The sequence below is a fragment of the Equus caballus genome, chromosome 20, assembly GCF_041296265.1.
Source record: "Equus caballus isolate H_3958 breed thoroughbred chromosome 20, TB-T2T, whole genome shotgun sequence".
Taxonomy (NCBI): Eukaryota; Metazoa; Chordata; class Mammalia; order Perissodactyla; family Equidae; genus Equus; species Equus caballus.
Window position 1 is genome coordinate 65,500,480 of NC_091703.1, and position 19,288 is coordinate 65,519,767.

General features: G+C 38.4%; 1 protein-coding gene across 25 annotated transcripts in view; it reads left to right on the forward strand.

Moving 5' to 3' along the window:
• The window catches only part of FAM135A (family with sequence similarity 135 member A), a 117,105-nt gene that overhangs the window by 6,966 nt on the left and 90,851 nt on the right, over positions 1 to 19,288 (forward strand). For all 25 annotated transcript variants that reach the window (XR_011430091.1, XR_011430092.1, XM_023625144.2 and 22 more), the window contains 2 exons: positions 11,148 to 11,237; positions 12,595 to 12,710. Coding sequence is in view for 18 of the 25 variants with exons in the window: in XM_023625144.2 (XP_023480912.1) it covers positions 12,634 to 12,710 (77 nt within the window). In the remaining 7 variants the exon portion in view is untranslated. The remainder of the gene's footprint in view (positions 1 to 11,147; positions 11,238 to 12,594; positions 12,711 to 19,288) is intronic.

The following is a 19,288-nucleotide window of genomic DNA, read 5'->3' on the forward strand; positions in this document are numbered from 1 at the left end:
GTTCTTCCTCCTGTTGGTCCCAGATCCCAAATGTCAGTCTCAGTCCCCACATACTGTCATAGTGTGAGCCCCTCATCTGGTTGGCTTGAATTTGATGTTCCTTCATTTGGTATCAGTTCCTGTATGTCTGTCATAACATGAGCTTCTCAATGCATTGAACGTGAACATTTGAAGATGTGTATATTTTTTGTACAGTATGGCCCCTCAATGCTAGTTTACTATGTTAGCTACTGTTCAGCTGAAGAAACAGAGAATTTTTTTCTTAAAGCTGGAAGGAAAAGTGAATGTGTTTTACTCATTGAGAGATGATATATTGATTGCCAACATGGAGCCTTTCTAAGGGATTTTTAAGGGTAAGTTGGTCCATAGGTGATTTTTGCCTTATGTAGAGTAGTACCTAACTTATACATAAGATTGGGCATCCTTAGTTGGGAATGTCAGTATTACAGGCTCTGACCCCATTTGTCCCATGCAGCTAACTTGGGAATGGAATTTAGAAGCTGGAGCTGTTGGCTCCATAATTGGTAGAAGTGGTCCCTTTATTCTGTAGGTTGACAAAAGGAGTGTCTGGAATCTCCAATTTGTTCAGCTGCTTTACCCTCTGCCTTAGGAGAAAGAACATCCTCAGAGCATCTATTCTGGGTCCAAAGTTGAAGAGTCAAGACTGTTAGTTCTTTGATTTCTGTGAGAGGATCTGATCATCCCCTGTGGTCTCCAGTCCATCTTAAGAAACCTCTGAGCTGTGCTTCTTAGTTTCAGATGTTTCCGCATCCTCTTTTAGGTCTCTGAAACACTTGTGAATTCAGACTGAGTTCACATGGGTTAACTATTGTTTTAGGGTCAGTGTAGATGATGTAGGAGCATCTCCCATCTTTTTTCAGGTATCCATGCCTGGACTCTCTCTGTGGATATTGGAAGTCCCTCAGCTGACCCATTGGGACTGAGCATCCCTGTGGTCTTAGAAGCTATGCCTGGTTTTTGTGCACCTAGTGCTATTTCTGGGGCAGTTACTATACACTCCAGCAATTAAAGAGATGGCTTGGTATTCCTAGACTAAGATATCCTGTAGAAATATCTGAGATATGTGTAATTTAAAATTTTCTAGCTACATTTGCAGAAGTCAAAATAAACTGGTAAAATTAATTTTTATAATGTTTTATATAACCCAACATATCCAAAATTTTATTATTTCAAGATGTCATCAATATAAACAACATATTAATGAAATATTTACGTTCTTTTTCTGTTGGGTGTAAGATAACTTTTCCTGAGGTTACAAGATAATTGTCAGATTATACTCACTGTCAGGTTTGAGTGGCAGAAAAATCCCTTGTCATATCTAAGAGCCTTTGGGCATAAGTTTCTCATGTAGTGTCTAGTCAGTTCCTGGCTGAAGTTCCCCCTGGCTTCTTTGAATTGGGGTTTGCAGTTTACTCCACTAGGGACCTAGGAAATAGCCCCTTCCTGAGCCCTGCTTGAACAGACAGACGTTTCAGATGACTCTGTTTAGGCTCCTTTGCCAGGGCCAGGAGAACAGGGTGAACTGTGCAGTCTCAGGTAAGTCAGCTGGTTCCCATAGCTTCACGGGCTCAGATTGAAGCGACAGGTTCTGAGCCAGCCGCAGACCGCACGGAGGGGGTGAAGCTCGGGGCTTCTGGTCGGGCGGACGGTTCCTCACAAAGGAGTGTCTCCGAGGCGTCATCTGGGTAAAGGAAAGGAAGCCCTTCCTTCAACTTCTTTCATTCTTGAGAGGACAGGCCAGGATTTTCTGTTTCATGGAAGATCCTTTGTCTGATAAACAGAGTACCATAAGAATATAAGTCAGAGACTGCAAACTCTGAGTGAAGTCGCCCTGCAGATGCGTTTGGTCGGAACTACACAGGTTTTCTCTGTTTGTTTTTTACCTAGTTGGCAACATCTAAAATTTAGGAGATTACACCTTTAGGAAAAAGAATTGTCAGTTTCTTCTTGGAAATTTAGAAGCTTCTGATAATGCTGGGGCAGCTAGGGTCGGCTGGAGCCAAGTAGCGCTTGCTCCCTATGATGGGAAAAGAGCCATTTGTGAGAAGATGGTCAGACAGATCCCCTCTGACTCTGGGAGTCCTCTGAATTTTTCCTGTCTTCCTCTTTTGCCTGCCCCTTTTCCTTTAGCCCCTTCTCCTTTGAATTTTTTCTTCTACTAAAACATAAAAATAAAAATAATCTTTTTCTGGTTTTGGGGAGAATGAAGAACAGGTTTATCAGCATCACTCTTATGGATCTGTACATGTATGTTTCTGCTTAGGTAGTAATTGATAAAAGGCCTGGATTTGAGGAAAATTACACAGCAACAATAGGAAAAAAGCACAGTAGGATGTGAGAGGAAGAGTAAAGAAAATTGTGAGCAGGCCTCGAACTTACACTGGTGACGGAATTTTATCATAAAAGTTCATTCATGCATGTCTCTGTTTTCAATATATCAATGTAATAATTCCTTTCTTCAAGGTGGTTGGGTTTAAATAGAATAATAATAATAGTATTTATGGGATATTTAATGTTAATTTATTAATTGTTCCTTTCTTTTTTGAGGAAGATTAGCCCTGAGCTAACTGCTGCCAATCCTCCTCTTTTTGCTGAGGAAGACTGGGCCTGAGCTAACATCCATGCCCATCTTCCTCTACTTTATATTTGGGATGCCTACCACAGCATGGCTTGCCAAGTGGTGCCATGTCCACACCCAGGATCTGAACTGGCGAACCCCGGGCTGCCAAAGCGGAACACGTGCACTTAACCGCTGCACCACCGAGCCGGCCCAGTTGTTCCTTACATTTTAAATTGGGTGCCCACCATGTATCAGGCAGTGAGGATACAGCTGTGTACAGAGTGGTCAGAAGTTCCTGCCTTCACAAAGCTTACTTTTCAGTGGAGAGAAATAAGATGGAGGTCAGCACTGAGGAAAACACTAAAGGAGGAAAGAGATAGGTTTTTCCAGAAGAGAGTTGCTATTTTAGATTGGGTGGCCAGGAAAGGCCTGAGAAGTTGACATCTGGGTCAAGACTAGGAGGAACTGAAGGAGTGAGTCATTTGGATATTTGGGAGGGAAGAGTGTTCCAGGGAACAAATGCAAATAAGGCAGGAATGTATTTTGTGTATTTGAGGAATAGCAAGGAAACACCTGTGATTGCAGTGGGCAGACTGGTTGGAGATGAAGTCAGGAAGTTACAGAAGATCCAGATTATCTCTGTCGTCATATGCCCATCGTAAGGCAATTTTACTGAACATGGTGGGAAGCCATTCAGGGTTTGGCACAGAGGAGAGAGAGAAAATTTGAATTATTTTCAATAATATGTATTATTATGTAACATATTATAATACATAATTATATTATATATAACATATAACTACAATTAATATATATATAATATATAGTATAAAGGATCATCTGGCTACTTTTTGAAGATGGCCTGAAGCAGGGATATATTAGTTAGGGTACAGCTTATGTGTAATTGCTGTAATGTAGTTATAAGACATAAATGTCTGAGCAGTCTAGGTAGGTAGGACACCTGTGTTCCATGAAACCATTTGGGAATCCAGAGTCTTCCCATCTTTTTGTTTTAGCTTTCTTCAAGATTTTGTCCTAATCTGCGTTGTCAAAACTAGGTCACTATCAAGAAGATATTCTACCCTGTAAAATAGGGAAACAGATGAAGACCAGGGCAAAAAAACTTAGCCATACCTTGTACCCATGGCATTTTTGAGCTTAAAATAAGTGTTCAGTAAATGTTTGAATGAATAAATACCTGTTTTATATCTAGTAAATTAAGGCATAGAGACCTAACCAAACTTGACTAAGAGTCAGAACTGGAATGTGATCTCTACCCTGCACACAAGAATATACATATGGGAGAAGCTATCTTAGATAAGAGGTTATTTCCATGAAATGGGGCATGTGTTATATAAAGGTAGCATTGCTTTTATCTCTTTAGAAATAGTTACTGTAAAAGCTTTTGATATGATTATTAAAGTTTAGAATAACAGTTATGGAAGATGGTAAAGTCTATATCTTTATGATGGAGAGAAGAAAAAATCTATGAAGAAGAGTGAACCTGGTCTAGTCTAACCTTTTTAAGTACCTAAAATAATTATATCAAGAACAAAAGTTTGGCTTTTTTTTAATCTAAGCAATATTTGGAGTGTGAAAAAAACTATTCAAGTATCCAGGTAGCCTTTTTTGGCAAAGTGTTTTAGATAGCTCATGACATCGTGTGTGTGTGTGTGTGTGTTTGCTCGCGTGCGTGTGCACACACATTTTATATATATACATGTATATATATAAGATTTAAGAAATCACTTATTCTACTGGGAAGTTATTTAAAAATGGTGAATTCTACATCTTAAAAATTAGTAAGCTTATAATGTTTTGGGTGTTTGTGAAGATTGTCTCTGAACTAAGAAAGTACTCTTCTGAGTGACATCATCATCATGCACGTGAGAGAATCCCTTGTCTCTCCCCTTTAGTCTACAGTGAGTAAAGCATCCATAACCCAACAAACACTGCATTGCACAACATGCCAGGGCATTGGAGAGATCCACACATTGGTACATAGGAAACTGGGTGGATTGGAACACATGGAGGAGGCTAAATGGGGGAACAGCAGAGGCAGAGCCCAGGACCCTGGATCCCTGTCTGAGCCAGCCTCCCCCAGCCCCAGAGAACATGGTGGACAGCAGCTAGGCACATGTGTGACTCCAGCCATCCAACTGTGGTGGCACCTGTGGCCATGGGAAGTGGAGCAGCAGTGGAGGTGGAGCCTCCACTCAGAGCCTTGTAACGGCAGAGGAGGCATGCACCAAACTCCGACATCTCAACCACAGCAGTGCCTGTGGCCATAGAGTAATAGGCAGCAGCACAGGTCGTGACCTGTGAGCGTGGCTCCCCACCTTCCCGCTTTCCCCACCACAGCAGAGCTTCTGACCCAGGTGATCCTGGATGTGGCTGAGGCATCATCCATCCCTGCGCCCCTGACAGCAAAACCAGCAACTGTAGTGACACCAGCAAAAACAAGGCATCAGTGACCCCCAGAAGCACAGACAGCAACAATGAGAGTACCAGCAACACCCAGAACAGAGGCAGTGGAAGGTGAAATGTGCATATCCTCAAAATAGAACCAGAGGCAGCTCAGGTACGAGAAGCCAAAAACTAGGGCTGTAGCACAACCTAGTGAAAAGGAAAGAAAGGCTTCTAATCTCTAGTCGATTGAAAAGTTTTAATCAAAACAAAGCTATACCTAAATAAGAAGCGTGTTTGCTACGGCAAATGCATCAGCAGAGGAATAACTCAGAATGCACCACAAAAAGCTTCAGTAATGTGGCATCACAAAGAACAATTCTCCAGAAACCAAACATAAGGTCATGGAAGATTGTGATCTAACTGATAAAGAAATCAAACTACCTATTGTGAAGAAACTCAGCGAGCTACAAGAAAGACAGTTCAGTGAGCTCAGGAATAAAATGCATAAACAGAAGGAATACTTTACCAAAGAGATTGATACACTAAAAAAAAACAGAAAAAATTCTGGAGCTAAAAAACTCAAATGAGATGAAGAGTGCATTAAAAATAGAGCAGACCCTGTGGAAGAGAGAACTAGCAAGCTCAAAGATAGAAACCTAGAAATGTTGCAGGTAGAAGAGGAGAGAGACTTAAGATTTTTTAAAAATGTAGAAATTCTGTAAGAATTATCAAACTCCATTATAAAGGGCAAAATAAGGATAATAGGTATACCAGAAAGAGAAGAGAGCAGAGATCTTATTTAAAGAATAATAGCTGAGAACTTCCCAAACCTTGGGAATGAATGGGGTATACAAATCCATGAAGCTAATGGAACATTATCTCAATTCAAAAAGACCTTCTCGGGGGCTGGTTCCATGGCTGAGTGGTTAAGTTCACACGCTCTGCTGCGGTGGCCCAGGGTTCGGATCCTGGGCGCGGACATGGCACCGCTCGTCAGGCCACGTTGAAGCAGCATCCCACATCCCACAACTAGAAGGACCGGCAACTAAGATATACAACTGAGTACAGGGGAGGTTTGGGGAGATAAAGCAGAAAAAAAAAAAAAGACCTTCTCTAAGACACATGGTGATGAAACTGTCAAAAGTCAATGACAAAGAAAGAATATTAAAGGTAACCAGGGGAAAAAACCAATAACCTACAAGAGAACCCCTATTAGGCTATCAGCAAATTTCTCAGCAGAAACTCTGTAGGCCAGGAGAGAGTGGGATGATATATCCCAAATACTGAAAGATTAAAAACTGTTAGCCAGAAATACTCCAGCAAAGTTATCTTTCAGATGTGAAGGAGAAGTAAAGGCTTTCTCAGACAGACAAAAGCTGAAGGAGTTCTTTGCCACTAGACATGCCTTATTAGAAATGTTGAAAGAAGCTCTCCTAACTGAAGTGGAAAGGCAGAGGTATACAAAGCTTTGAACAAGGTGACAGATAGACAGAACCAGAAAATTGCAACTCAGAATAGGTTAGTAAACAATTACAAAGGTTAGAGGGAAAGGAAGCATTAAAAATAACTGTAGCCACTTCAGTTTGCTAGCAAACTTATAGTACAAAAAGGGATGATTTGTCACAACAAAAACATAGAAGGGGAAAAGGAAGAGGGCGGAACCTACGTAGGCAAATGATTAGATGATATCAGCAGAAAAAGGACTATCTCATCTCTGAGACATTTTATACAAACCTCATGGTAACCACAAAGCAAAAATTCAGAGCAGAGTCACAAAACTTTAAAAAAGAGGAAACTGAGAAACACATCACAGAAAACCACTACACTGAAGTGGTAGATAGAAACACAAGGAAAAAGAAATAATGAAAATATAGAGCAACCAGACAACAAAAGATAAAATGGCAGTATTAAGTCTCTATATATGAATAATCATGCTAAATGTAAATGGAATGAGTTCACCAATCAAAAGACAGAGTGGCTGGGTGAATTAAAAAACAAGACGTAATAGCATGCTGCCTCCAGGGACCCATCTCAGCTCTAAAGACCAACATGGGCTCAAAGTTAAGGGTTGCAAGATGATACTCTGAGCAAGTGACGACCGAAAGAAAGTGGGTGTAGCCATACTTATATCAGACAAGATAGACTTCAAGCCAAAAAAGATAAGAGACAAAGATGGACATTATATAATGATAAAGGGGACAATCCATCAAGAAGATATATTTATTAATGTATACACTCTCAACATAGGAGCACCAAAATATATAAAGCAATTGTTAACTGATCTAAAGGGAGAAATTAACAGCAATACAATAGTAATAAGGGACTTTAACACCCCACTTACATCAATGGATAGATCATCCAAGCAGAAAATCAACAAGGAAACTTTGGCCTTAAATAAAACATTAGACCAGATGGACTTGATATAGAGAACATTCCATCCAAAAACAGGAGACTACACATTCTTCTAACTTTACATGGAACATTCTCAAACATAGACTATACATTGGGAAAAGAAAAAAGTCTCAGTAAATTTAAGAAGATTGAAATCATCTCAAGCATCTGACCACAGTGGTTTGAAACTGGAAATCAACTACAGGAAGAAAGCCAGAAGTGTCACAAATATGTGGAGACTAAACAACATGCTACTTTACAAGTATTGGATCAACGAAGACATCAAAGGAAAAAATCAAAAAATGCCTCAAGATAAATGAAAGTGAAAACACAACATACCAAAATCTATGGGATCCAGCAAAAGTGGTACTAAGAGGGAAGTTTATAGCAATACAGGCCTACCTCAAGAGACAAGAAAAATCTCAAATAAACTGTCTAACATTACACCTGAAGGAACCAGAAAAAGAACAAGTGAACCCCAAAATCAATAGAAAGAAGGAAATAATAAAAATCACAGGAGAAATAAATGAAATACAGATGAAAAAGGCAATAGATCAGTGAAATTAAGAGCTGGTTCTTTGAAAAGATAAACAAAATTGACAAACCTTTAGCTAGACTCACTAAGGAAAAAAGAGAAGTCTCAAATAAGTAAAATCAGAAATGAAGACGAGAAATTACAACAGATACCACAGAAATACAAAGGATTATATGAGAATTCTGTGAAAAGCTATTTGCTAGCAAATTGGATAATCTAGAAGAAATGGGTAAATTCTTAGAATCATACAACTTCCCAAAACTGAATCAAGAAGAAATAGAGAATCTGAATAAACTGATCACTAGTAAGGAGACTGAAATAGTAATCAAAAACCTCTCAAAAAACAAAAGTCCAGGACCAGAGGCCTTCTCTGGTGATCTCTACAAAACATTCAAAGAAGATTTAATACCTTTTCTTCTCAGACTCTTCCAAAAAATTGAAGAGGAGGGTATGCTTCCTAACTCACTCTGTGAGGCCAGCATCTTCCTGATACCAAAACCAGACAAGGACAACACAAAAAAGAAAATTACAGGCCATATCACTGATAAACATAGATGGAAAAATCCTCAACAAAGTGTTAGTAAACTGAATACAACAATATGTTAAAAAGATCATACACTACAATCAATTAGGATTTATTCCATTTATCAACATTTGTAAGCAGATCAATCAGTGTGATACACTACATTAAAAAAATGAAGAAAAAAGTCATATGATCATCTCAATAGATGCAGAGAAAGCATTTGACAAGATTCAGCATCCATTTATGATAAAAACTCAAATAAAATGGTTAAAGAAGGAAAGTACCTCAACATAATAAAAGCCATATATGACAAACCAACAGCTAACATCATATTCACTGGTGAAAAACTGAAAGCTATTCCTCTAAGAACAGGAATAAGACAAAGATGCCCACTCTCACCAGTCTTATCAAACATAGTGTTTGAAGTCTTAGCCAGAGTAATTAGGCAGGAAAAGAAATAAAAGATATCCAAATTGGAAAGGAACAAGTAAAACTATCACTATTTGCAGATGACATGAATTTAGATATAGAAAATCCTATAGAATACACTAGAAAACTATTAGAAATAATAAATGAATATAGTAAAGTCATAGGATATAAAATCAACATACAAAAATCAGTTACGTTTGTATACACTAATCACAAATTAACAGAAAGAGAAATCGAGAATATAATCCCATTTACAATTGCAACAAAGAATAAAATACCTAGGAATAAATTTAATCAAGGAGGCGAAAGACCTGTACACTGAAAACTATAAGACATTGTTGAAAGAAATCAAAGACACAAAGATTTGGAAAGGTATTTCATGCTCATGGATTGGAAGAATTAACATAGTTGTAATGTCCATGTTACCTAATGCAATCTACAGATTCAATGCAATCCCTATCAAAATCTTGACAACATTTTTCATTGAAATAGAACAAAGAATCCTAAAGTTTATTTGGAACAACAAAAGACCCTGAATAGCCAAAAAGCAATCCTGAGAAAAAAGAATAAAGCTGGAGGCATCACAATCCCTGACTTCAAAATATCCTACAAAGCTATAGTAATCAAAAAAGCATGGTACCGGCACAAAAACAGACACAGAGATCAATGTAACAGAATTGAGAGCCCAGAAATAGATCTACACATTTATGGACAGTTAATTTGCGACAGAGGAGCCAAGAACATACAGTGGAGAAAGGAAAGTCTCTTCAATAAATGGTGTTGGGAAAACTGGACAGCCACAGGCAAAAGAATGAAACTTGACCACTATTTTATATCATACACAAAAGTAGACTCAAAATGGATTAAAAATGTGTATGTAAGACCTAAAACCCTAAAACTCCTAGAAGAAAACATAGTATGCTCTTTGACATCAGTCTTAGCAATATCTTTTTGATATGTCTCCTCAGGCAAGGGAAACAAAGGACAAAGTAAACACATGGGACCATATCAAACTAAAAAGCTTTGTACAGTGAGGGAAACCATCAATAAAACAAAAAGTCTGCTGATTAGGAGAAAATATTTGCAAATCATATATCTGATAAGAGATTAATATTCAGAATATCTAAAGAACTCATACAACTCAACAAAAAAGACAACCTAATTAAAAAATGGGCCGAGGATCTGAACAGACGTTTTTCCAAAGAAAAATGGCCAGTAGGCACTTGAAAAGATGTTCAAAGTCTCTAATTATTAGGGAAATTCAAATCAAAACCACAATGAGATATCACTTCGCACCCATCAGAGAATGGCTGTTATTAAAAAGACAAGAAATAACAAGTGTTGGAGAGGCTGTGGAGAAAAGGGAACCCTTGTACACTGCTGATGGGAATGTAAATTGGTGTATCCACTGTGGAAAACAGTATGGAGGTTCCTCAAAAAATTTAAAATAGAACTATCATATTATCTTGGTATTCCACTTCTGGGTATTTACCCAAATAATATGAAAACACTAGTTTGAAAAGATATATGCACGCTTAGGTTCATTACCTCATTATTCACAATAGCTAAGACTTGGAAACAACCTGAGTGCCCATCAATGGATGAATGGGTAAAGAAGATGTGGTATATATGTATATACAATGGATACTAATCGGCCACTAAAAAAGATGAAACCTTGCCATTTGTGACAACTTAGTTGGACCTTGAGGACATTACGCTAAGTGAAATAAGTCAGACTGAGAAAGACAAATACTATATGTTTTCATTCATATATGGAAGATAAAGCAACAACAAGAAACAAACACATAGACACAGAGAACAGATTTGTGTTTACTAATAGGGGAAGTGGGATGGAGGAGGATGGAAGTGGTAAAGGGGGACATGTGTGCAGTAACAGATGGCAGCTAGACTTTTGGTGGTGAACACAATGTCGTGTATACGGAAGTTGAAATATGATGTACACCTGAAATGTGTATAATGTTATAAACCAATGTGACCTCAATTTAAAAAAATTAAAAAAAGAAAGTACTCTTTTGTTTATTATTGTGCTTTGAAGTATACACAAGTGAATCCTTAACAAAGATATAATCATTAATGTTGATGTCATTGCAACTGTGAATGAAAACAAATCTCTCAAACTTATTCTTAAGCGTTATGGAGGATATGGATCATTTAGATAAATTGAGTTTATTAAGTAGCTAATAAAGCATAAGTTTCCTTGAAATAGACGTTTTTATGTCTACTATTTTGTTTGAGATGTTATTTTTTCTTTCTCATAGGGGGAATAATATATTTTAAACAAGAATCAGTAATTGGAAGTACAAGATTGGTTGTTTAATAATGTTAAAATGAAGTTTTGATCAGCAGAGGTAAGAATATGTCTTTTATTTTTTTGCATTTAATTCATGATAGATCAGAATATTTGCTAAAGTTCTATTAAGAGCTATTTCAAGAGCGGTGAAGGGTCTGAGATTTTACCCCGTCTGCAAGATAACAGCCTAGTCTGCCACCGTGCCATGGACGTGGGCAGAAGACAGACTCCTGGGTCAGAGGAAAGGCGACACCTGCACGTGAGCAGGTTGTGTTACAGTAGAGGAACCCTGAGCAAAGGGAACCCAAATCTTCTATAATGGACAGTAAGCCTGCCTGACTTATGCCTCAGGGGGAGGCTTTATCTCTATTACACAGGACAGTAAGCAAATCTATCTCTGACTTCTAAGACAGTTTGGTGAACATGCATCCTTGAAAAATAGTCTGGAACAAAGGCTTGCAAAACACGCAGAAACACAAGACTCTAGAGAATCTTCCTTCAACACTTTCTTCTTCTGAATTGCTTTTTAAAGCATGGATTATTGATAAGGATGATTATTACAGTACTTTTTTGAAAAGATAGAAACCACTGAAATATCCTATGATAGGAGATTGTTTAAATTGTAACATTCACAGTGTAACAGCAATTGAAAATAGTGTTTTAAAACTACATTTATATTGACATAAATGTTCATCAAAAATTAAGTGAAATAAATGGGTTATAAAATGTTCGTGTGGTTCGAGCCACTTTCATAGAAATTGTACAAATGCATATACACATGAAGAATATATACCAAAGTGTCTCTTTCAGTGAATATAATTGTGAATGTTTTCATTTTGCTTGTATTTTTTTTAACCCCTTTGAAAATGAATACTTTATGCTTTTGCAATGAGGGGGAAATTTTTTCTTTTGAAATTTAAAAGTGAATAGTCATTTAAGAACTTTACCTAACAGAGAAATCTTCATTAAGTCAAGTGGGGATTAAACAGTGTTAATTCTCCTTTTGACTCTGGAGTTGCTTTTATGTGCATTGTAGAACTAGTAGAGAGTAATTAGGTAGCTTAATTTTTCTTAAAAAGTTACTATTTTATCTATGATAAATAAAGTCAAGAGTTTCTTTTAGCAATTTGCTGTATTATTTATTATCACATAGATATCATGAAGGGAAACAATCTTAGAAAAAGCATCTTAATAGGACACATCTTAAGTGATAGAGTAGTGCTATTTTAGTAAGCATATTATTAGTATATTTGGTAAGTATAGAATCTGGTGCTGGTTGGGTGCACTGAACTCATTTGCCTTGTTTTTATTTTATGCCTGTGTATCGTCCTCCGCAGTGTGTTTACACATTAGTGTTTTGTAAGTTGGCATTTTTGTTGTGCTTCTCACGATTTTTTTCCCCTTCTTTAACCAAGGTGCTGTTACCAGATTTGTCTTCTGAGTATAAATTAAAAATGACTGAAGTTCAAGCAATGGTAGAATTCTCCGTGGAGCTAAACAAGTTCTACAATGTGGATTTATTTCAGAGAGGGTGTGTATTTTAATGTGAAAATTATATATTTTGCATAAGATAAGATGTACTGTTTTCATTTAAATTTAATTACATGCTTTTTTGTTCCAGCATATGTAAGGAGAACAATGAGCTATATTCAAGTGGTTATTTTCTCAGAGAAATTTTATTCTTAAATAGATATTTGAGAATATTCACATGGATTTGATGATAATGCTGGATATGTTTAACATGTGTTTATGAATTTGTAGAGCATTGAGAGGACCGTAATGAAAATGTATAAGATCTCATTTCTGTTCTTTAAAAGCTTATAGTATATGGGAGAAAGAAAATATATACACAAAACAGGTAGGAATACAAAATGATGGACCTTCAATAGTAAATACAGGCAGCGCTCCAGGAATCAGAACAGAAAGACATGTTTCTGGGTCAGCACGTTAGCAAAGGTGTTTGGGAGGGCCAGGATCAGAGCGTGGTGCGATTCAGCTGGGCAGAGGTAAAGCAAACAGCCCTTTAGAGGAGAGAGCACAGCACAAACCAAGTCTTGGAAATAGGAGTGAAGGTGATATTTAAAGAATATTTGGGAGATTGGATATTCTCTGGGAGAACTGCAGAAGAAAAGATAGTGAAGAAAGGAGAGGTTGTTTGTGAAGGACTTTCATTGTCTGCAGAAGAGTTGATGGACACTAGGGATTTGGGTGGACTTCGATGGTTTCTAAGTAAGGATGAAATTGTCCCTGTGTTACAATAAGCGCTTACTAACATGGTGGAGGCTGCGATGCATTAGACTGACGGTTGTGTAGAAGTAGCAGAAGCATAGGGAACAGTTTAGAGGTGCTTGGAGGAACTCAAGATAGAAACCCAAAGGTGTGTACTAAGAGTGGTAGTAGTGGGCTGTGACTAACAGGAGGAGAACGAGGGAGATTTTCTATTGGTTTTTTTTTTGGCTTAGCCATCTTGTTGAAAAAATAACAACAGCCCTGCCCTACTCTGCTCCATGATGTCTTATCCCTCAGCAGGACAGTCTGGGTTTGTTCTCATGGTAGAGGCAGGAGTCCAAGGAAGAGAGCAGAGGATGCAAGGCCCTTGAATTGGCACACTTGTTACTTCCACTGTGTTCTGTTGGCTAAGCAAGTTACAAGCCCAGGCCAGGAGTCTAGACTGGCGGCTCTTTGGCGAATAAAACTCACTTTAAAACTTTATGGGGTTTCTGTATGTCTGATAAAGTTCTTTCCATGTGCTGAAACCCACACCCGCAACTGTTCTTTGAGATATGACCTCTCTTGATGTAATCACTACAATTTGAGGATCAGAATTCTGTGGGATCATGCCCCTAAACTTTCTAAAAGCCCTTCCGTCAAACTGAGAATGTCTACTTAGACACTGCCTTAATTCCTTTAGAGAGCTTAAGAAAGGGATTTACAGCCACACCCCTGATTTGATCTTTGTCCATGGTGGCATTTTATTTTGAAAAGCTTTAGGTTTCCAAACCGTTTTATTTTCTCTCCCAGTGAGGGCTGGTCTCTCAGTGCTCCCTCCAGATGCTGCTTGTACGATGACCAGTCTTTCTTAGCTCTTCTCTTTCCTGTCAAACTTTAGTGAGGAGCAACCAGTCGACATTTTCAGCATTCTGCCTGGAAATTAGCTTGCTCAATTCCAGAAGTTTCTTAGGTACATTGTTTAACTTCTGAGTTATTGCTGACAGTATGTTTACCAAAAGTTTCATCACTACACATCATGGGTTGCCATTTTTTAAGTCCCCTATAATTTCCTCATTATTTTTCTGGCCTCTATAGTTATTTTGGTCCCAAAGTCAATGCCACATATTTTAAGTTTTTGTTATGGTGCACACGCCTTCTAAGGTACTAATTTCTGTATTAGTTGTTTGTTGCCACAATGATGCAGCTGACAACAAATACAAAGGCTCGGTGGCATCACGGCAGTAAGCATCTATTTTTACTCACAAGTCTGTGGATCAGCTGAATGGTCCTGCTGACGTGGTCCAGCTTGGCTAATCTTTGCTGGGCTCACTCATGAATTCAGTCTACTGGCAGTTTTGCTGGGTGCAAACAGATGTAGAATGGCCTCACCTGGGTGGACTCAGCTCTTGTTTTATGATCTCTCATCCTCTACCTTATTCTCACGGAGGAGGCAGGGTCCAAAGAGAGACAGAAACTATGCAAGAAGACCTTTTAAGATCTAGGCTTGGAACTAGTTCACTGTCATCTCTGCCATGTTGTATTGCCCAGCAGGTCGTGAGGCCAGCCCAGATTAAAGGGGTGGGCAGCTACACTCCACTGCTCAGTGGGAGTTGCATCGCAAGAGGTGTGGATATGAGATGGGTGGAAAAACTGGGGACATTTAAAAAATCCATCTACCAAACACTTGAACGTTTTTTGTTATTAATTTCTATGAAGCATTTGGGGGAGTAAATAGTAGGATTTAATGACTGATTCCATGTGGAGGATGATGCTGGGATGTAAAAAACATTAAAAAATATGTATATAGAGGTATGCTCAGCAAAGAGAAAAATACAGATGAATCAAATAGGGCAGAATCTTTTTAATTGTTGAAAATGGGCAGGGGGTGTATGAGTTCATTGCTCTACTGTTTGCAAATTTGGAATTTTTAATACTAAAAATTTTAAAGGGTAATGCTGAAGTTTTAAATCACCTTGACTTGGACAATATTAGTAATACTGAAATAAGTGAGGAAGTTGGGTGGGATGACTCTTATGGGACGCAAGAGTAGTTCATTTTGATATGTTGAGTTTGAGGTGAGATATGCAAGTGGAGGTAGTTCCTGTGTAATTGGAGGTTTGGAACTGAGATCAGGATTAAGTGAATTATTGTTCCATTTTATTGTCAGCTCTCATAAACAGCATGTGTAATTGCTGCTTTCATTAATTTTCTGTTACTCTGCAGCCTGCTTTCCCCATCCATTGAGGACTTTGGAAGGATATTGGTGTGTTACTGATCTTTCAAAAATCTAATGATCAGAGGGGCCAGCCCCATGACGAAGTCGTTAAAATTCCACATGCTCTGCTCTGGGGGCCCAGGGTTTGCAGGTTCGGATCCCAGGTGCAGACCTACTCCACTCATCAGCTGTGCTGTGGAGGTGTCCCACTTACAAAGTAGAGGAAGACTGGCACAGATGTTAGCTCAGGGCGAATCTTCCTCCAAAAAAAAACTGGCTGAGATAGTGGGCTTTGAGATATAGTTGATTTACTTGATTTTGCTGCAGATTGGTAGCAGACGTCTGAGATGCACCAGTCTGTGTGCCGCTGTTTAAAGAGCACAGCTTTGGAGGAGTAGCAAATGGTTTCTAGAATGGAGCTGCATTTCATTCATTTCAGAAGGAAGCAAATGAACCAGGTATTTCAAATATTTAGAAAACCTGGTAACTTTGACAAAGTGTTACACGTGTGCTGCATATTCTTCAGTAAAGCAAGTGAAATCTTATCAGGCTTTGATTTGTTTCCAGATACATTTGGGCCAGTCACTAATGCAGCATACTGCTGATCACGAGTAATGAGGGGAAGGTTGTTTGGGTGGAAGTGGAAGGAGCGAGAGTAGTTAGACTTGGTTATTTTCTATTTCACGTCTGGGTTACCGTAAAACAGTTTCATTACAGAGCTGTAGCTGCTGCCGCTTTTCCTAGTCGTGCACTGGCACCGGTTCCTCGTCATAAAATGTCCTATTGCAAGGTGAAGAATATATTATGATTTGGAGATAGAGAAGAGCAAGCATATGGATTTAGAAGTTGTTTTCTTTAATTTTAATAACGTTACAAAACCGTGGAGCTTAAATCCTCTTAGGAAAGTCATGTAGAACTCCAGAAGCCAGCTTCCATACAACACAGTTTTTAAAAGCTCTGAACAAAATGACCTTAAATCCCTTCTGTTTATGATTGTAAGGTTGTTAAACTCTTGGAAAGTTTATAGTTTGATTAAGAAGGACTGTCAACCGAAAGAGTCAGAAAATGTCCCGCTGAATTTTTGGATCATTGACATTGATTACAACCTTGGAAAAAATGATCTCTTGTCTATAGTGCCATGTATATGTTGTATAAAGTTCACAAATTGAGGACTTCTGATTAAATAGTGGTGATTGGGGCTCACAAGGAACTACCTCAGGTTTTCTTTAAGACCTTCAAAACTAAAATTGTCCTTTTCTTCAGAAAGATAAGAACTGAGAATACTGTCTAAGTAGTTCATCAGTTTCTCAGCTTTAGACGAATCCACCACTCCATAGTCGGCAAAGTTAGTTTTCTCACTATAATTTACATCAATTATTAGAACATAAAGGTTGCTCTCATTGCATGCCCTACCTCATTCTTTTTACCAATGCCATGGTGCAGGCGGGTCTAACCTGAATCCGCATTTTTCAGACGGAGCACGAGCGTGTTAGGTTCAAGGGGCGAGTAGGTTGTGCCTCTGTAGGAGCCATTTAATTTGGTTTCGGAGGTATGAAAAAAGCAGTTGTGAACATCATAGTTGGCAATGTGGACTCTTCCGTTTTTTGTTCTCACAACCGGAAACTCATTTTGTTTTTGTTTTTGCCATTTTTTGGCTTGAGAAAGGGTGTCTTTGCATCCTTTGAAAAGAGATCGTAATGATGGGTCGTGACAGTCACTGACGAGGTTGACAGTGATTGGCTAGCCCAAGGATTAGCTAGAACTAGCCTTGGACGCACCTTGTTTGAAGTATAAATAGAGGAAATCAAATTAGGAGCTGTAAAAAAAGATCTGTAGAGAAAACAAAAAAAATAGTTTAATGTTACTTAATTAAGTAGAAGAAAATCTTCGCATTAAAGAACAATGTGTTGTTGTGAGAAACGTCTACACGAAAATCCAAGCATACTGACGTGACAAATGCAGCAGAAACCCCCGTGGAAAGAGAAACATGGAACATGGCACTCGGTTTGCCAGAGTGGACCAGCACGTGCCCTCGGGTCAGAAGCAGCTCCACTGCTTTCCGACCTCACTGCGATTGTGTTTGATAATTTCTGCTCTCTTGTCAGCACCTCAATTATTTTATAATGATAGGTTTTTATATTTTATTTGGCAATCTTAGTGGGTTTTTTTAGCAAGAAGTTGTTTCTGAATAACCTAGCCCACCACAGCCTTAAAAAGAAAATGTTTTGGGACGAGCCCAGTGGCGTAGTGGTTAAGTTCGCGCACACTGCTTCGGTGGCCTGGGGTTCACGAGTTCGGGTCCTGGGTGCAGACCTACACACAGCTCTTCAAGCCATGCCATGATGGCATCCCACATACAAAATAGAGGAAGATTTCCACAGATGTTAGCTCAGGGACAGTCTCTTTCAAGCAAAAAGAGGAAGATTGGTAAGGGATGTTAGCTCAGGGCCAATCCTCCTCACCAAAAAAAAGAGGAAAGGTTTTATCCTTTGTTTTTTAAATTTTATCTATTTGACTAAATTATTAATTATTAAATTAACATATGCACATTTTAAAGTTGTTCATTTTTAAATATTTATACCTTCAAGGTACATGGTTCCTGTGCTTCAGAAGTTTGAAATGAAGCATCTGTCAATTGTTTATTCTGAAGCTTTTATATAATTTACCTGTCTATTTAAAAATATCAACGTTTCACTTATCTTTTTTTCCCTAGCACCTAGCCTTGTGCCTGGTGTGTAGGAAATCCTTAATAAGTATTATTATTATGATTATATTATTGCCAGTACTACTTGAGGTTCCTCCCTCTGAGAGGATCGGACTTCCCACTGTGTTGAAGTTAGGCTTGGCTAAGTGGTTTGCTCTCTCTCATGAAATATGAGGGGATTGTTGTAGGCAGCTTTCGAGGGGAAGCTTCTAGGGCCAGTGCGTGTGTCCGCCATAGCGTTGCTCCCTCTGCCCTGAGAACGTACTTCGGAGATGGCTGTGCTGTGTGTGTCAAGGCCCTGGAACAGACATGTCATGGAGGAGACGGGCAACTGGACAGCCAGGCACCAGTTTCACGAGCATGAAATAAACTTTTGAGATCTAGGGGTTGTTTGTAATTGTGCATAACATAAGAAAGCAGACACATTCCTCATGCCATGAGAATTCATTGTCACTGTCCACTTGTTCACTGTCTTTATATACGTAGGTCTTTTTTTTTTTTTTAACATTAGGTCATGGTTCCATTCCTAATCTTTTGATAGTTTTATGCTACCCTTATACTCTGATTTTATCTATTGTGGTTTATGCTTTTTAAGTATTGTTAATTCTTTGCTCTCTGTATTATATCTGCTTAGTTTAGTAATTGTGAGTGAATATTTGTGATAAATCCAATAAAGACATAACAATTTGACTCTGTGTTCAAGTAATGTAAGAACAGTCTTCATTCTTTCTGATTCATTACAAAGGCAGGATCTTTACTTGTTTTCATTTGTTTGTTTTTATTCAGTTTATTTAAACTAAAACTAACCGAAAAATAGGTCACCGATTTCTCCCACCCCACCCCTAGCTTCTGGCAACTACCAGTCTGTTCTCTGTATCTGTGACCTTAGTTTTTTCTTTTTTCTTTTTTTAGATTCCACATATAAGTGAGATTACATGGTATTTGTCTTACTCTGTCTGACTTATTTCATTCAGCATAA